Source organism: Simochromis diagramma, unplaced genomic scaffold (genome assembly GCF_900408965.1).
Source record: "Simochromis diagramma unplaced genomic scaffold, fSimDia1.1 OVJJ01000302.1, whole genome shotgun sequence".
NCBI classification, from domain to species: domain Eukaryota; kingdom Metazoa; phylum Chordata; class Actinopteri; order Cichliformes; family Cichlidae; genus Simochromis; species Simochromis diagramma.
In genome coordinates, this window is record NW_024386792.1 from 6,298,990 (window position 1) to 6,319,060 (window position 20,071).

The following is a 20,071-nucleotide window of genomic DNA, read 5'->3' on the forward strand; positions in this document are numbered from 1 at the left end:
GGTGGTGAGCAGGCAGGACTTACAATGTGATGAATCCTCGAGGTCTGGGTAATTATGGCTGTCGATGGACGGGGGGAGGGTTGGTGGAGGCATTTTTATCTTAATCACAGCTCAGCTCCATTCAAATTAATTTGACAAGTTACCCCAACTCTTATTAAAAGACGCGTACCCCCCCCCCCCCCTCTCTAAATGTGTCATTATTAAAGAAGTATATTAAAAATATTTTTGTCAAAATAAAGGGGTGAAAGAGGACACCACGAGGGTTGAAGACGCAGATATTTGCCGTAGATATTTTCTCCCTGTAGGGCGCCCTGAGCCATCCATCCCTCCCACCTCCCGAGTGTTTCTATAGTAATTTCCAGCCAATGATCAGTAGGTGTCCACATCCCTGCTTCCTCACCTCAGCACCAATCAGCCACACACAGCGACAGGAGACACGGGCTGAACTGAGACCAGGCAGACACACACAATACAGCCTCCGGATCAAGAAGAGAGGAAACACCTAACCACCTCTGCGATTTCCGCTTCCCCCTTCTCTCTCTTTTTCGTCCGACACCTTTTGGCTTATTTATGCACTTTTCAACCTTTCCCCCCCCCCTAGCGTGTCCAGAAAGTCGATAAAAATGATCCTTTTGTTTTGAGCGTTCTCAGCACACACACACACATACAAATACACACACACACAGTCTCCCTGTTCTCCTCCGGCAGCCTATGTCTGTGCGTCTTCTCGCGTCTTTGCATTATTTCCCCCCCGCGTATCCCTTCGCAGTGATGTGCCGTTACACGGTCTCCGGCTGGTAGCATCTTGGGAGCTCTTCTCAACAGGAACCTGGTAGGTGATGCTCTCTCCCTCTCTCCCTTCTTCTCTCTCTCTCGCTCTCTCTCTCTCAAGCTTTCCCTCTCGCTCCGAGTGTTTGTCCATCCTTATTTTGGCGTCCGGTTGCATGTGTTTTACCCTCCCGTTTTGCTGTCCCGATTTGTGTCCGTGTGGCTGCCAAGTGATCCGGCCAGTGTCAGATTATTTTTATGGGGCTTTTATTCGCACTGTTACGCCGCACTCCCTCTCCGGATTATCTATGCATGACCTTTGATCTGGATGTCTAGCTCAGACCAGGCTGGGTGTAATTAATGGCATCATTGTGCAGCACAGCAGAGGTACAGCTGCTGATCACCGGACATGTTTTGTTTATTTATTTATTTTACTTTTCTTTCTTCGGTCTCCCTTTCGCACTCTCCACCTTTCTCTGGTTATCTTTCTCCTCTCCCCCTCTTTCTCTCTCTGTCTCTCCAGCTTCGAGTATTGAACATTTCTGTCTCTCTAAACTTTGTTTACAGGCTGAAAATCAATGTCCGTGACTTGATTGCCTTTGGGCTGCGTATTTCGCTCCAGGGGTGAATTGATTAAGTAATAATGACCCTGAGGAGGGCTGATCATTAAGCCAAGGAGGTTTTGTTTACGGGTGGCTGGCGGTTGTTTCAGATGCCACACTGACATTGAACTTCCAGATCTGGAGACTATGGTGGAGAAAACTCGTCTTCTCACATTTGCTTCGTGAAAATTAAAAGTGTAAAGTGTACCGAGACCTCAAGAATTGCTGGAAAGAGAGAAAAAATATATCTATATAAAACCGTATGGAACACTATTTAGATTTTATTCTCCTGATAATCTGGTGTCAGGTTAACGGGACAAATGCTTGACTCTTTGGGCATGTTTAGTAGTGGATACACTTTAGTATATTGAGGACTTTGATAATGCCACCCAGTGTGATACCTCTTGTTCTGTGTGTGCATATTTATAATTCATTCTTTTCAAGACAGCTGCTGGGTAGCACCATGGAAGTGATTTGAAATGCTTTAGTGTTCTAGCAATGGATCAGCTTTGGCAATTAAGAGAGAAAGCCCAGAAAAAGGTAATGGAAGTAGGGGAGATGTGTCTAATGGGCTTTTATCTGTGGAAACCAAATCCAGACAGACTGGGGGAGAGAGAGAGTGAGAGAGGAAATGGAGCACCCCCACCCCCCACAAACACACACACACACACATGGACACACACATGCATGCGTCCCGTCCTGAGGCAGCTGACACTGTAGTTGGTCTGGTCCATGATCTGGTTGGAAATTCACCAGTGGCTATCACTGAGCGCTGTCACAGAGTAAATGTAATAGAGCTGGCCATGAATGAATACCACTTGCTGCTCAGGCTAGTCAGAGTCTTGTTTACAGGGATGGGCCAGCTTTGCAATTACGGTTACTACAGGCGAAAATCAAGAGATTTGAAAATGTTTAACTCTGTAAATCCTCACATCCAAGCCAGATTATTTTTAAGAACCTCCTGCAGGAATTTTGTGCACGTCTTCACATGACATGAGGCTCTCTTCTAACTTTTCCAAAATAATATGATTTTGGATAGAATATTTAAATTTTCACGTTTTTATTAAATGCACTGCTGCATATCCAGATGTTTGTGTTTATTCTGTGAAGCAGCAGATTGAGTTTTCTTGAAAATATGTAAGAAGACCCTGGCAAGAGAATTTTTTAAAATAAACATGCAAATTTTTTTTATCTCAATAATAATAATGACATGTTGGTCTGTCACAGCCATAACGTTATTGTCACTTGATGACTTTTTGTGATTATACTGTCAGAGCATAAACACTGTGCCAGAGGATTCTTCACAATATCAGCCTCTCTTTTTCAGAGAAAAGTTGAAATTGAGAAGTGGAAAGTGATCAGGATGAAAGTATTTGTCTCTTTCGTGTGTAACTGTTGTTTTCTTCTCATTTGTTTTGTTTTCTTTTTCTTTTTAGCTCTGGAGGAGACAAACCAGGATGGTAACTCGTTGTTCGTAACCAGCTTCACTTTGACGAAGGCCGCTGTAACCTCAATCTCTTCTCCTAAACACTGACTAGCGTTCCTCAGCCATGTCTAACATAAACAATGCACTTTGCATTGAAAATGGACAGAATGCAGATGTGTCTCTGCTACAAAAGGATAATCTTCAGGATGGTGGATTAAGCCAGCTTTTGGATTATAATGCAGAAATGGAAAGGTACAGGTCTTTTGCAAACTTTTATAAAACCAATGGGGCATTTCCACAGACTGCTAAGATTGCCCGCATCACGACGCCCATTTTTCCCAGTGCTAGAATTGGTATGTCCCCTTGGAACTGTGATAACGCCATGCTCTGGGGAAGGAAATCAGCGGCAATAAACCCTAATAGGACCAGCATGCATAGAAATGACTCCCAGAGGCCGGGGAAGCCTGGCGTGCCGCCAGAGACGCTGCAAATGGCAAATAATAATTTCCTCTCTACCTTATCCCCCGAACACTGCAGACCTTTAGCAGGAGAATGCATGAACAAGCTGAAATGCGGCGCTGCTGAAGCAGAGATAATGAATCTCCCAGAACGCGTTGGAACTTTTTCCGCTATTCCGGCTTTAGGGGGCATCTCATTACCTCCCGGGGTCATCGTCATGACAGCCCTTCACTCCCCCGCAGCCTCAGCAGCCGTTACAGACAGTGCGTTTCAAATTGCCAATCTGGCAGACTGCCCACAGAATAATTCCTCAGCATCCAGTGGAAACCCAGCAAAGAAGAAAAGGAAAAGGTGTGGGGTCTGTGCACCCTGCAGGCGGCTAATCAACTGTGGTGTCTGCAGCAGTTGTCGGAACCGCAAAACGGGCCACCAGATCTGCAAATTTAGGAAATGTGAGGAGCTGAAAAAGAAGCCAGGCTCATCGCTGGAGGTGAGAACCGGGGCTCTGCTTCCCCTTCTTTTGTTATTATCCCCTTGCACTCCAAAGCATTAACCTTTTCATCCAGTCACGTTCTAAGCCCTTGAAAATTGTTTCCATGCCCACCCATGCCTGAACATCCCCCCGGTTTCTCAAATCTGCCTACCCGCCTAGCCTAATTGGCAGTAATTAGGGGTGTTTGTGCGGAGCGCAAGCTGAGCTTGGCTCAGACACCCCTAATTGCTGCCAGTCAGGCTGGGGCTGGAACGCATCCGAACAACCCCGAGCTTGGCTCAGCTCCAAGCAGGGCTGGGAAATGGTTTTCAGCAGAGAGCCATCTCTCTCTGCACCCGGTCATTTTAACCAATTATGGAAACAGTCTCTGGATGGGGAGAATCAATATCTCACAAAGCCTCAGCCTCCGACCACCAAGAGATGGCGAGAGTGATGGCAGAGCTGCTGATGGCGTTTCTCAAAACATCCCCCAAGTTTTATTTGGGGAGGGGAATAAAGCACCCAGACTGATCCCTTCACACTTATCCTGTATGAATTGATTGTGCATATCACAGTGGGGTGGAGATAAAGTCATTTTACATTATATGTACGCCATTATGGGCAATTATGCATCAGTCTGGGGCATGATGCATAAAAAAATAATAATAATCTGGTCCACTTAGGAAAGGGAAAAACATATTAGGAATCGGCTTAACTGAGAGCTAGCAAGAGGCTTCATTAGGACACAGGGCTGAATTGTTTTTAAAGATTTGTTTTAATTGATCTATTTACCAGCTGACATTTGATTATCAGGTGCAAAGGCGGAATACGAATGTTGAGTTGCAAATATGGTTCTGATTATCCTGAGGTTATGACTTAACATGCGCCTGTATGGATGAGTTTCCACCAAATGCAGCCCGAGTGCCAGATAATTTGTTCTCTAATCAGGAGATTACACAGGGAGGATAACAAGGTTAATTCTGAAATATTACCTAATCTTTGAGGAAAAACACCATGTATGGATGTATGCTTTGCTAAATCTGAAGTCAAGTCAAGACATCAGTTTGTCTGATTCTTGCTTGGTTCTCACACGTGTTCAGTAATACAATGTTGACTCCACCAATGCCCAAGTCTGTGATGTAACGTTTTATTATTTATCATAAATGTCACTTTTGTTTGCCACATGGAGATTTTCCATCAATTCACTCACAGCCTTGCAACATTAGCACCTTGTAATCAATTTCTCCAGTCCAGAGCCTCCAAAGCTTTGCTTCTTGGTCAACGACACAGTAATCTACATGTCTGTTTTACTCAACTTAATCCCTTAAACTGATCAGCTGTTACACGCAAGCTCTGAAGGCACACCATCAAAGTTTATTGTTTAAATTCTGCATTATTTCAGAAGTTATAAATTTATTGCATGGCATGTGTACGAAGTGCATGTTTGTGCATTCACCCTTTCTCACCGTTTTCTTTTAGAAAAGAGGGTGAACGAATCTCTCAGTGAAGTGGGAGGATTTCAACCTTTTTGGAAGAGAAATCAAGATTTCAATAAATAAATAAATACATCCATAACAATAGTGGGTGTCTATGAACTGAGATGGTTTGCTCTCAGACAAGTAGAAATATTGTCACAGTGGGGATAAAGACAATGATTTTAAAGGACAGACATTACAAATATAAAAAGCGACTGTTTAGCAAAGAGACTTTCGAGGCTTGCATTTTAAATATTTTTAAATGTTTGGTGGCGTCATGCAGAATCAAATGTGTCAGGTTTGGATGTTTCTCTTAAAACATGCTGAAGCTTAGATTTAGAAAACAGTAGTGGGATCATACTGCACGCATGACTTGTCATACAGTGTACAAGACTCTGCTATTAAGGGGCAAAAAAATTAAGGTTTAAGAGTTTAATTAAATGGGCCATTAAGGAGGTTATTGAGTATGAGCTGGATGTGGATATTGCCGAGGTGTCAGTCTGAAGCTCATCGGATGCTGACTCTATAGATGATGTACTAACAGGTGTTCCAAACAGGTGTCCAGGAAGCTGGGCCCGAGCTCATAATCCATGGGTAGCATCACTTTTTGGAAAACATCCATTTGCAAAGAAGGTTAGAATTACCGAGGGTGTGAAGCCCCCCAAACAAATCCTAACTTGGATTTAAAAGCTTTTTCTCTTAGTTCAGTAATTCCTAGTATGGACTTCTCCAGCGCTAATTGTTATTTTTGACTCTGGAACTGTAATTACAGGTGCAGTGTAAATGGGCTTGCATTTAAAGGCATCTCAGAGGTGTGAAGTTGTGCAGTTTTATGTACGTTGGCACTGAGTGGGTGTCTTTTCGCCTTGTTGACGACGCTCGGGGTTCGTTGGGATTTTATTAAAAAGTGTGAGGAGTCAAATGGTGCACGCAATATGCGCAGCATCACATGTTGTAACACGTAGTTGCACTCTGCGTGTCACCTTTTCTTCTTCTTCCTCTTTTTCTCTCGCACACACAAGATGTACGCAAACACACACGCACACACAATCTAGCATCTAACTACGCAGTCACAAACGCACACACTGAACATGAGCCAAGTCTACCTTTTGCCTTGGAAGAGACGATAAGCTACTGGCAGCCAGTTAGATTTGGCTGTCAGTGTTTTCCACATGGGAATCACCCTGAACTAATTATATCTTAAGCAGCGGTGGAAATGCAAATCAGAATTTTACTCACACCCCTGAAATCGGAGAGCCAATTTAATCTAATACCCCCTTTAATTTAGCGCGCTAATGCAAGGCCCTAGAGAATTGCCCTCTGTCACCGCTGTGCTGTTCTGCAGCAGATTCTGCTCTCTGTCTGCTCCGTCTCTGTGCTGCTCTCAGGCTCCAGGATGGATTAGTCTGGCAGAGGAATCTCATCTAACCTAACATTTCCTGAGCAGTTACCTTTGCATAGCTTTAGCTCAGATGGCTCAGAGGTCCTTCATTAACTTTCAAATGCTATACTTGTATGAGGGTAAGCTGCATCTTCACCTCTGTTTACCTCACCTGTCTGCCTCACTCCAGCTCTTATTTCTGCATAGTCTTATTTTAAATTTCTTAATGTTTGCCAGTGAAGATACAGTACAAACTGTGCTGTGTGCGTACTCCCCACCCCCCAAATACAGCGTTTGGCCTTGTAGTGAACATAGCCTCATCTTTCTGCTAATAGTTCTCAAAATTACCATTATGTTACCAGGATGCTGCTATAACTCACCTGCTTAGACTGTCAACCCAAACCAAAGGTGCTGCAGAGGCCCGGGTGTCAAATAAAGGCCAAAATCACATCTTATATTACTTACTACTAGAATATTATGTTTACACATATGTTGTGTATATTTTGGTGTTTTCTGTTTGCTTTCCATTTATTTTAACCCTTCGGGTTTATGTCAGAGCACTGAGCCCATGTTTGAGAAATATTATCTCTAAGGTGGCGTACAACAAGTGGTTCAAAGATCTAAATACATTCAGTTTATTGGGAATCGTTGGTGCTTCTGTTCAAGATCATGTGGATGTTCATAAACAATTCTGCGTGTGAACTGAATGTGTCTCAGAAAAGCTTTAAAACATTTATTTTTCTGAGAAATCTTTGGACTCTGTCCTTACACTTTATAATTTATCAGTTCAGTTGTCATAGATTTTATTATACATAGCATGGCACTAGACGGTGAAGCAATCCAGGCTGAATCCTGACCATCCTGACCAGTTCCTGCGAGATATTCTAGCTATGCTACAAATTCAGCTGTTGAATTTTACATAATTGTTGACGCTGCATTTATAATGTATGTTTTTTTCCCGATGACTCTCACTATTAAAGACCGTAAATCGGTGATTTAATGCCTACCATGCCTTCTGCAAATATATAATTCAACAGAAACTTCCTTTTAATTCTAAATGGAAGTTCAGCTTATTGTGAAGCAGGAAGTATACCGGCAGGAACAATTTTACTTAAAGAGCGCTTCTGTAGGTTTTGTTTTTTACATTAATAAAATAGTAATGACAAAGAAATCTACTTGAAATAACATCCTGAGAGGCTGCTATTTTAATAGCAACATAACACTGGAGAAAAAAAAGCAGGAAAGGACAAAGCCAAGTCCCGCTGAACAGATTCCTCTTTCAATTAACAAATGTCAAAGGGCAGCATCAAGTCATGTGCAGGAAAACAGCATCCCAGCGTACAGAGATGTTCGCTCGCTCGCTCGCTCGCTCCCTCCCTCCTTCTGTTCTTTGTGCTGTGTTGATACGACTACATGAAATGGGTGAGATGAAAAGGTGGCATGGCTGCCTGGAAACCTTTACTATTGTGATAAAAGACAAGGCCCGAAATGGTAGGAAGCAGGACCTTGAGTAAAATAGCTTGGATTCAGCCCCTTAATGAGAGTGCGGGAGCCAAATAAGCAACGGTAGCCAGGTCTAATTTGTTTTAGGTGTGCTCAGAATAGATAAGGACAAATCTGTGGCCTTCACCCCCCTCCCACCAACCTTTGCCTCCCTGGAGATAACACCGAGTGCTTCCAGTCAATCTCCATGGGCAAAGGAAAGGAGGGAATGAAATTTAAAAAAAAAAAAAAAGCATAGAAAGAAAAAGCCCGAGGGACGCGCAGCCTTTAGATCTGCAGATCTCTTACTTACTGGATTTATTCAAGCTTTAAAACTGCAGATTAATTTGGTCGCAGAGGTCTAAGGGGGGGTGCGAAAGAAAAAAAAGGGAAGGAAAAATGAGACCGTACGCTGCTGCGCATCTCCACCTAAAGGGCAACAGTAAGCTCCTGTCAAGACAATGGGATTTTGCCATCTGAACCACAACGCAGACCGCTTAATTATACACATCTTTCCTGCAAGGTACCCTCAGCTACTTAAGAGCCCGGGCCCCTTTAGTCATTGTCATGCCCTTTTTCCCCAAGATTGGTTGTGCCATGTGGCTTTTCTGTCAGCTTCCATTTGCAGAGAGTAGCTGTCCTCCTCAGGTCTTCGCTGCGCACGGAAAGGCACAACCGCACAGGACTGTTAAAGAATTCATCGCCGCTGCCACTGTCACCAATTAAGGCCAAAGCGTAATTGGAGGCGTCCGGACGATGCCCTTACATTATGTGGTCTGTCGCCTCCTCTGCCCCTGCTTGATTTAACATCCCTAGTTCGGCGGTAAAAGAGAAGTCGTTGTCATTGTCTTTATTATAGTGAGAGGAGAGCGAGAGAAAGAGAGAGAGAGAGGGAGACGAGGATGGGGGTAAAACAGCGGCTCAGCAGAGGGTGGACAGCGTGAAAGAGCAGGTGCGGGAGGACGTTAATGTGTGGCACTTTAAATTTTAAACAGATGAGAATACATTATTGATGATGACTCTAGCTGAGAAGTTAAAAGGTATCTCGTCATTACTGAGAGCGTGTACCAAAAAGTGTGAGAGAAAAAGTCTTCAGTAATTGCATCAGGGGACTTCACTGAGCGGAGAGCAACAACGTGTTATTATGATGCTGTGTTCTTGACTATTTTTTTTTTTTTTGCATAATGCCCTGATTCAGTGGATAAAATGAATGATTAGACATGCTGTTCCTCTGTTCCAGTGAGCTATTCCTCAATACCTATAACCAGCTTCTTTGTGGTTATATCAAACATGTAATAGGTAGCTGTATTATGACATTGTCCTTATAAGGAGAGTGAACTACACAGGAAAATGATCATTTGTGGACTGGAACAGGAGTTCTAACTTAGTGGTTACCTTCTGACAAAAAACAAACCTCACCACATTTAATCACTTTAATCACTCGCCTATACTCTTCATTTTATTTCATTCATTATACATTTCAGTCGTAGTGCAGTTCTGGCCAATGTCACGGTTTCATACTGACTTTGACCTTTTTGTCATTTAAATCCAAATTAAGCACCTTGAAATAAATCTAAGTCAAAGCTAGCAATTTAAAGAATTGAGGATGTGTGCAGAAGGAATAAAGATCTAATATTTCTGCAAAAAAAGTCTTTATGACCTTTATGACCAAAGACCTTCTTGCAGCAGAGTAGCCTAAACCTGTCCCTTCACTTTTTTTTCTTTTTTTTTGAGGCTGAAAGAGCTGCAGCACTGACAAGTTGAAAAGTTGATTCAATCCGCTGTTATCCACTGTGACTTTACAGACGTATATAAAATGATGGCAAGGACATAGGTGATGATGGTAGCCTGTGACATTGTAAAATTATGTGGCACCACCACAATAAAACAAAGCCAGTGGAGCTTTGCTTGAATCAGATGAAGGACTCATTCAGGAGATTTCAGTGTGAGATGTCTAGCATGTCGCATTGATCACGGTTACTTTCTTCTTATAACCAGCTTCATATAAAATCTCATTCTTTTTCAGAAAGAGGCATCATGCTGTATTTTAAGTGTACAATTTTGTGTGGTGCTGATCAGTCAGATATGCTAGTAAAAGTTGTGTGTGTAAAAAAGTAGTGTTGAGATACAGGTTAACTGTGTTTTGGCTCAAACCCAATCAGCATAGTCAGATATAACATGCACAAGAGTAGGCCTGAAGCATAAAAGCACTCTTTGATTTGCATTAATCATCATCACATGACCCGTTACCTGTCTTTTGTTGACACAGAAAGTCTGCAGAATAAATGAGGAACTTGTTCAGTGCTGTGGGTGCAGGATGCACGAGTAAGTATCGCAGACACGCCATGTAACTGTCGTGTATGAGAAGAAGTGTGCTGTAACAAAGAGGTGTTAAAGTTTATATGTAGTTGGCACAGTTGCACAAAGCTCCAGAAAACCAGACGCTTTCAAGAATTTTGTGTCAGAATTTGTATGAAAATGTATTATAGAGGAAAACGGCATTCAGTTTCCATAAATCTCAAACTTTATTCATAACTGAATATACTGTTACACAGTTTTCACTAACTGAGACTCAGGCTTGTAAGCTTACCTTGTATGTGTCCCTGTATCTAGTGGCTATCGCTAAACATCAGCTATGATAAAATTGTTATTTAATACTTTAATATAAAGTGACAATAACACAGACATGAGCCCTATGGCTGTCCACTTTGTTTGGGTTTCATAGAACATGTCAGTGAATCAGCTCTGTTCACATCCTAAACCTTTAACCATTTCATCTCTTCCCTGTGATCCGTTCATCATCCCTCTGAATACGCTGCACTGTCATTCCAAATACAACGTTCCTTCATTTCCTCAGGATAGAGTAGACAATTTAAATACTAAAGCTATTGACCACGTTACCCTGGTACAAAAACTAAAGACAAGCGACCGTGTAGGAAAAATGACTCCTCAATGGCCTGATCCATGCAAAATAAACTGCCATCTTTAAACCAGTAAATGGCTTGGTTCTATCATCTGTCCAGCATGGCTAACACATGGTAGATCAAACATTTAGACTTTCCTGGCATCAAAGGCATAAGACACTAAGAGGCAGCCTTTATTAATTACCACTGTGGCTTTGGTTGCCATCCTGATATCAAGGGGTTTTTGTTTGTAGGCCAGTGAATGAAGATCCTGCAAAGAATTATTTCATCTGGAGTACAGATGCTTTCTGTGTAAACAGACAAGAAGGAAAGTGATATGAATTCACTTAAATGTCGTCTAAGGAGCCTGGAAACTAAAGCATCCGGACTTCTTTTAGTTGCTTGAGGACGTTTCATCCGAGAAGCTTCTTCAGTTCTAGGGTCAAATGGTGGAGAGTCCCAGCTTTAAGCCTGTGGGAGTGTCCCCCCAAGAGGGACAATGGACCCCCAATGATCCTCTACACAAGCCAAGGTGTGAAAATGAGTGTAGGTAACAATCAGCCATGGTTTTGGGTGAGCTCACTGTGAAACCTAACCCCAACCTATCATGTCCTGAGGTCAGATGGCCCAGGATGTGAGTGGGCATTAAGGCGTCTTTATATGTCAAACAAATCATATAAGAAATTTCTTAAAGGATCTCTTCTACAATGCCCATCTCATTTGGCCTATACTTCCAGAAATGGAAGCACTACTACTACGGATGTGACCAGAACTGAAACTGCATGGTATTTACCTTTTAGTACCAAAATTCTAATGCAGCAAAAGCACACGAAACACAACAGAAGTGTTTCTGAGGAGACACTAATATGACAGAAACCAACACATCACACGATTCATACAATATTGTATATACATATTTGGTATTAGCCGTTTACTGTTAGCTCGAAACTTCGTTGATGGTCCATCGCCTTACTGTATCCACATAAAATACTTCCCTTGTCTTGTGTGAGTTATATATTTATTTAATTTGTTTTTATGTGAGATTTTGTGGCATTTTTTTAAATATCCGTTTTGTTTTATTTAACTTCTGCTGTGCTTTGTGTGTGTTTAAAGCATTTTTTCTAGTTGCTAGTGTTTTATTAAGTTGCAGTGCATTTGCCACCGTACAGCTAAATTAGCTATGTTCCATAGGCTAAAATATTTCCAATGGCTAACATTATTTAAATGCTAACGCTAACATGGAAGTGCCTTGAACCCGCATTTCTATATGAAGGCCACCAGATGGAAATAGTTGTGGTTGCAAACCAGATTTCTGGTGCTTTCCCGAGTTTTTGGGCTCAGTTACTCGTTTTGGTGTAAACGTTCACCTCAAAGGCTTCCAGTGGCGACACACCAAAACACTGTGTGGCAGTAAATATGTCCAACTTTTACACTTTCTGTGATTATTCCCCCTGGTGACATTAGTAGGTTATTTGGCAGTCATTGTAATATTTCAGTTTGTGTCCTGTCAGCAAACTCTGATGTTAACATTTTGCCACCACCCGTTAGTAATTTAAAATTACTTTTTAATAAAGGAGCTATTAAAGTAAATTGTATCAAATTGGGTATCAAGAATGTCGTAACTCTAACGAGATTCACGCCAACTGCTAAATTTCTGGTATTATAACATATCCAGCTACTGCTACCTTTTCATGCTCTACGGCGCCTTTTATTTATAACAGTGTTATTTAATTAACACTGTTAGATTAAAAAAATTTATACGTCAATTCATAAAAAATTTATGACGTATACAAAACTTAAACCGCATCCAAAAATATGAAGTATTTGAGTTTAATTGTAAGTGGGGGGTTTTGAGACACATTCACATTTTGGTTTGCTGAGTTTGTCTTTTATGATTTCTCTACCGAAAACACAAACCTGAGAATGTCCAGGTTATACAAGTATAGCTGTGTGGCTTAAAGCATAAGGATCCAGGATGTTAAAAAAAAAAAAAGCAATGCAGCTGGACAGATGCACTAAAGTGTTTATGCGTATAAGTTAAAAGGCATCAAATGACAGATGGCCTTGTGCCATTCATCCGAGAAAAACTGACGTGAAAGTGAATTTGTGAGTGACAACTTGTGATGGGAGAAATCGGTCAATGTGGTTTAAGCATCTCAGTTTCTGCAAGTCAAATCCGCGCATGCTGCCACCTCCTCTATTGTGGCTCTGCTCTCAGATTATGAATATTTCATGCCGAGCATCTGACACCGTGCCCAGAAAGATATTTCAAGTTTTTTTCCCTGTCAGAAACCCTGGGGTTAGAGAGTGTCACAGAGGTGTGAAGTCAGTTTCTAGTCCCCAGGCAAAGGATAGGATTTATGATGCACTTGCTGATGACATCAGGTGGATATTTTTTTTTACCGCTGAGCCCCTTTGTCCTCCATGACTGATAAACCATTGAGCTGTTGACGGTTTTGTGTCACTCCTTAAAAGATCTGTCTGTGGCGTGGTGTTGAGTAGAGAAATGATTTCAATCTGCTCAGAGTGCAAGCTGCGTTTTGACAAACTGTGACCAGTTGCACCGTCTGATCAGCACAGAGCTGGGATGACTAAGCCGGTGGGAGTGTGCTTGGATTAGCCCTGACTTATTACCTGCCCACTAATGATATCTGCCTTGTTTTTATCTTTGTCAACTTTCACAAATCCAGTTTTAACTAAAGCTTCCTTATATAATTCCTCATTTTAGGTTGCTTCAGGTGGAATATTAGTCATTGGACTCTTAACTAGATGACTTTAATCCTCAGAAGGGAGGTTTTCTCCACATGCAGAGACCATCAAACTTTTATTGTATGTGTGTCTCAGCTAAATTCAATTAAACCAAATTAAGTCTTCTTATACATGCAGCCTCGCTGTCTTTTTCAACTGTATATATAAATGCAGCAGTGCAGCGATTTCCAACCTTTGTGGCGTGTGACTTCTTAAGTTGGAATTATGTGAGCCCACGCAGAGAATCCTGTGATGGGTATGGCTCAACTCCCAAATCTCAAGCATGCATTGTGCAAACCTGTGCATTAAGGATTGGATTGGTTCTTGCAGCTGTAATGAGGAGGAAGGTTTTAAACAAATGTAAATGTCCTGCATACAGTTATGTAGAGGGAACAACCACAGAAATGCAACCCCTTTGTCTGTGGTTGGTTGAATGCGCCAAACCGAAGCATGTTTTCTGCTTTCTAGCTTTTTCACAAGCAATAACGTGACTGAATGGAGAAGAAGTACATCGCTGGGTTTGCTTCTTACCACTGTTCCCTGGTTTTTTTGTAATAGCAGGCCTTCATGCGTGCTATGATCATCATTTGAAATTATTTTACCTTGTTTTGTTTTTTTTCCTCATTCACTTGTGTTTGGAGGAGGCACGAATCAAAGCCGTTCCAAAGCTCTGCTGTCACAGTTCTTTAATCTGAAAAAATTTCAAACTAATACACACATTTTTGTGGCTGTGCCTGTTGTTGTTGTTGTCTGGATATTTCTAAGGCAGATCAGTTCACACTAATGTCAACCTGAAATTTTCCACAGACAAAGCAAGAGGAATTTTTGCTTTTACCAAAAAAAAAAAGGATTTCTTTACTATTCACTTCAAATCCTTTGATCACCTCTTGTTGGTTTTTGGACACATTTTAAAATAACAGTAACTTTTCATGTGTTGACTTTTTTGATGCTGTACTAGTTACGTTCGCTCAGTGCCAACATCTTGCTTAAAAATGTGTAAAAAGAAAAAGCGAAAAAAGGCATGAGCAGCACATTACAAGTATAAGCAGTACATTTTACTTACGACAACTGATTATTAAAAAAAAAATCTGATTTACTGAAGTGAAATGTATTTTTACTTGCTGAATTTGATGAACAGATTGATTTGACTCCCAGTTACCTGAGCAAAATTAAAGATTCATCTTCAGCTGTCTGTATTTTCTAATCCTAACCTAAATATTATGTTGATTTGCTGTAAATATGCAGAGCTCTGCGTATGGACCTTCTAAGTTTAAGGGCTCCCACACAGATGCTGTGAAATCTGCTCAAAACAAGAAGGCCTGCTCCTACTTTGCATTTCAATTTAACATTTCAGAGAACTGGCAGCATGTTGCCTCGCTTAGCCCTCGCTTCGTTACACCCACATGGCTTCTCGTCGTGCTAGCTGACGTCTTTCGCTGTTCAAAGGGCTGCAACTTGGCTGAGAAATTGGGGATTTCCATACCAGATCCCTCAGGTATCCGCACACTCAAAACGCGTGTCCTGTTCATCTTCTCCTCCTCCCCCGCTCCCATCCTTCAGCGCCTGCCCTTCTCGCTTCTCACACTGCCCTGATTTCCTGTCTTGGAGCTCAATTGACCTCGCCGCTGCATCTCTTTGTTTTGTTTTCCTGAAATCTCAGCAGCACCTGAAAGCCTGTTCACTGTCTCATATATAGGGGTATGCTCACAGACAGGAGTTAGCTTTGTTGGAGCCCTGTATGACATTGGCTTACTTGGGCGAGGGTGCTAAGGTAAAGCTAATTGAAATGGAAGCTAGCATACATAGCTGCGGGAAGTTGATCCTGGCTACGGATGCAGCCTCTGACCTTAAGGTGAGCCCTTGTTTTTTGCGCGGGGTTTTTCTCAGAGGGGTGGCTCAGCCTCCATCTGTGTGGGCATGGATTTTCAATGCATGATGAAGGGAAGAGGCACAGCATCTGAGAAATGTTTCAGCAGCATAAAGTTGCTCCCGTTTTGCCCTAGATATCTCTCACACAGCATGAGTCCATTGTGTGTGATGTATTCTGTGATGTAGCGTGAGACGTTTTAGCAATGGAACAGGTGCTACTGGACAACGTCAGAATACCAAACCTAAATTTTTGGCTTGAAGGCTGAGTTTTTGCAGTCTTCCTTATTCTGCATATTCTACGATGCTGACGTCTGAATGAAGAAAATACTGAACTAGCACAAGCTAGCACTTATTGAAGAATTGAAATGAAAAAGTATGGATATATCTAGCCATCATTTAAAGTAACAGATCTGATCAGAGAAACTTTATTAATCCCAGAGGGAAATTAATTTGTCATAGCCACATATACACAACAGACAACAAAGCAACTGTATAAAACGAAGAGATAAATGCATAAACATAAAAAGACACAAGTATTAACACCAGTGTTTCTGAAATATTAACAGGTATAAGGTGCTGGTAGGTGTGCAAATATATGTCGTACAGTGTGGTGTGTTTAGTCCGGTTCAGTACGTGTCGGCCTGATCTAATCAGATTAAGTAAAGAGTCTGAGAGCAGCGCCTCCTGTGTTGTTCCTTCAGACATCGAGGTTGAAAGAATCTGGTGCTGAAACTGCTCATCAAATTGTTCAGTGTGTTACAGAGGGGGATGTCTCCATCCATCTATATTCTTCACTCCTTACCATGCTGTTTTATCCTATCCTTCTTGATATGCCTGTAGGGATGGGGCCCATCCCAGCTGAAATTAGGTAAGATGTGTGTTACACACTGGGCAGGTCACCAGCAGAGCTACCACAAAGACAACTATTCTCTCATCACATCTACACCAATTTAGAATCACCAGTTAATGTGGCCTGCCTGTCTTTGGACTGTAAGAAGATTCAAACCAGCATAAAAGATAAACATTGCCTCTTGGTTTGAAAAGTGAGACCAAAGCAGAGGTTCTTTAAATCTGCATTCATTTTAAAGGCCATCAGATGGCGATAGCTGTGGTTGCAAAGGCTTCCAGTTTATACAAGTTTGTTGGAAATTGTTTTTTCTGACATGACCTCTGTAAATGCTTTCCTGTTATGGGCTCACTTATTTCAGGTCAAACTATATAAAACATTAAGTTTATTTGGTAAATTTTGGTTATAAGTCTCAGAAAGATCATGATTCATTGATTGAGTGATAATACTTTATTCATCAGGAGGGAAATTGGGTTAATGCTGCCCAATTTCCCTCGGGAAAGGGTTAGGGTTAGACATATCTAGCATATGTTCACTGTCTACGAACTTGCGATTGACAAGTCAGTACACAAAAAGCCAAGATGGTGATGGTGAAAATACTTTTCTCAAGGCTTCAAACCAGAACTTCACAAAAAAGTGTGTGACATCACGACATCTACATCCATCTTTTTTTACTATCAAATCCAAACTCTTCTTTATGTGAAGAACATTGCTAACTACTGGGCCACTGTGCATTTGCACAAAACTGATTCACCAATTTTTTCACCAAATTTATCATCAAGTATGAAATCTTGATATCGTGCAGAAATGGGATCAGGATATGTGTTTGAGCATCAAGCCATCAAATAAAGTTCTTGATAGTGATGTAAATTTTTCACTGTTCTTCAAAGCTCACACCCAACACCACCAAGCACGCTGCTCTCAAATGATTATGCCTGGTTGTGGCATGCTAGCTTTACATGGTTACATTCAACAAGAAATAATTGCATCGCAGTTGCTGCAGATTTGTTGGCTGTACATCCATGATCCAAATCTGCTGTTCCACCAAATCACAAAGGTGCTCTGTTGGATTGAGATCCAACAGAGGTGACTGTGGAGGTCATTTGAGTAAAGTGAACTTATTGTCATGTTCAAGAAACTAGTTTGTGATCATTTGAGCTTCGTGACACAGCGCGTTGAAAACAGCCATTAGAAGATGGGTACACTCTGGTCTTAAGGGGTGCAGATTCTGACTCTATCATCCATATTTTGCACAGGAGTGACCCCAGGTGTGCTCTTTTTTTTAAGTTTTGATGGGTTGTGCGTTCATAAATGCTCTTCTGCATACCTCAGCTGTAACAAATAGTTATTTGAGTTACCAGTGGCTTCAGCTTGAAGCAGTCTGGCCATTCACCTCTGTGTTCTGGCATCAACAAGGTATTTTCAGTCTGAGAACTGCCGTTCACTGGATATTTTCTCTTGATTGGCCCATTTTCTGTAACCCTTAGAAATGGTTGTATGGAAAAATCCCTGAAGATCAGAAGATTCTGAAATATTCACACCAGCCCATCTGGCCCAAACAGCCGTACCACATTTCTTCATCATGTTGCTCAGTTTGACCTTCAGAAAGTCATCTTGACCATGTCAACATGGCTAAATGCACTGAGTTGCTGCCATGTGATTGGCTAACTATATATTTGTGTTAATGAGCAGCTGAACAGGTGTACCTAATGAAGTGGTCATTGAGCGTGAACACTAACAGATAGCTATATACTGCTCAAAATAATGAAAAAAACTTAAATCAAACATTGGATTGTGACAAATATTGAAAATATTTGTCGATATATGAGGACAAAATGACGGAAAAGCAGTCACTGGAAACAAGAATTGTCAAACATTTGAGGGCTGGGTTCAAAACCACACAAAAAAATCAAAGTTCAAATTTGTTTGTGTGATCCTTTACATTTTTTTGAGCATTATAAATTCGTTTTTAAACAGTTCAGTTTTTTTAAATAACACAACCACTATTTGAATATTTAAAAATGCCACCAATCCGCAGTTTTTGACACTGAAGTTTTCGTACTGCGTCTCGTGTGATTTTAGAGATACGTCTACTCACAAGGTGTAGCATGAGAAGCTCGTGAGCAGAGCAGCAGAAGCACATCCAGCCACTCTCTTAAGGCTAGGGAGAGATTGACGTTTTGGTAAATATTGAAATTCAACACTTCCCATCTGTTGTTTTGCCATTGATTGGCAGGAGGACATTTTAAAGGGAAAAACAGGTGAAATGAGTTGAACATTTGCGATTGTGTTTTTAAAACACAATAAATGCTGTATATGAACATTTACAAACATGTACAGTAAATTTAAACATGTCCTTGTTATACTAATTTTAAAAAGAAGTAGAACTATTAGCAAAAAACATTTTTTGCAATAGTATTTGTAACAAATCTTAAAAGCGTTGCAAAAAAGACATTTACAGCTGGCTTATCTTTTAAAAGTCAAGGTAGTTATTTGATTTTCATACACTATCAAATAGTGTATGAAAACCTTAGATCCTCTATGTTTATATCAGCTATGGATACTAGTACATCCAAAGATATTTGTTTTTTATTGAAGGCATGTGATGCCATTAAACTTAAGGCTGAACACCCACTTAAAGAAAACTCAAGTTGTATCTCTCTTACCATATTTCACAGCTGTTTCTAACTGCCCGTTTCAATTTCAAATTCTCCACTGTGCACTTCACATTGCTTCCTTCATTCTCACATATCTCGTGAGAATGAAGGAAGTGCTTGAGTTCTGTTTCTGTATCCAAAGTTGACTAACATCTCAAGATTTAAAGGGCGAAATCAGAGTTTCTTCGCTACCATCTCTGGTTTGCATCGTTTGAAGCATCCTGCGCTTCCAGTCGAGCCTCCGTCAGCGACGTCACTGGCTCAGCAGGTGTTTTGCCGTTGGCAGCTGATTGAAAACATCTGCCGTGACATCGCTGACTGGGGAGCTTTCAGAGGAGAGCCGCAGTCTCAAGTTCCGCAAACTCTCCTTCGATTTACCTGTTTGACTGTGGGCGTTTTTCATTTTCATCAACATACACTGACTTCCTCGTAAAGAGACACATCGCTGTGCCGCCTCGGGAGCGGTGGGCCTGTTCCATTTCGCTGTCCACTCAATGGCTCCTTCACAGTTTGATAAAAGAAAGGCGTTTTTCTGTTGTTTATTTCCTGAAGCCACTGAGGCCTGGCCCGTCTCTCAGAAAATCCACTCCTATGGAGGGCTCGTAAAATATACATCCTACAGGAATACTGCACTGTAATTACATTCGCCCATTAGCATACGGAGGTTTGGAGTCACACTGCACTCAGCCTCCAGCAGCACTTTGCCATATGGTCCGTCTGTGCTTCTCGGGCGATATTTGGCAAGACTCGCGCAGAAGGTCAAATATCAAGTCAGAGGACTGTGCCAGAATTGCATCTATGCTAATTGCTCTCTCTCTTTCCCTGCTTCCTCATCCATCTCATGCTCCTCTGCTCCGCTCCTTCTCTTTCATCCCTCTCTTCCTCTCCCACTGAAGTAAGTAATCTGCTTTAGGATGTTTCTGAGATGGAGATGGATTTGGTTTTCCTTCGCTGCCCCTCAGCCTAATCTCCCCCCTGTGAC

The 20,071-nt window shown here is 41.5% G+C and overlaps 1 protein-coding gene across 3 annotated transcripts in view; it reads left to right on the forward strand.

The window, feature by feature from the left end:
- Positions 1-211: 211 nt before the first annotated feature.
- Positions 212-20,071, forward strand: part of cxxc4 (CXXC finger 4) — a 29,350-nt gene continuing 9,490 nt past the window's right edge. The window contains exons 1-2 of one of the 3 annotated variants that reach the window (XM_040024048.1): positions 212-832; positions 2,807-17,780. In XM_040024048.1, coding sequence (XP_039879982.1) covers positions 2,921-3,808 — 888 coding nt within the window. In that variant the 5' untranslated portion in view covers positions 212-832; positions 2,807-2,920 and the 3' untranslated portion in view covers positions 3,809-17,780. Of the gene's footprint in view, positions 833-854; positions 1,156-2,806; positions 17,781-20,071 lie in introns of those variants that run through there. The other 2 variants (XM_040024051.1, XM_040024050.1) reach the window with 2 other exon arrangements.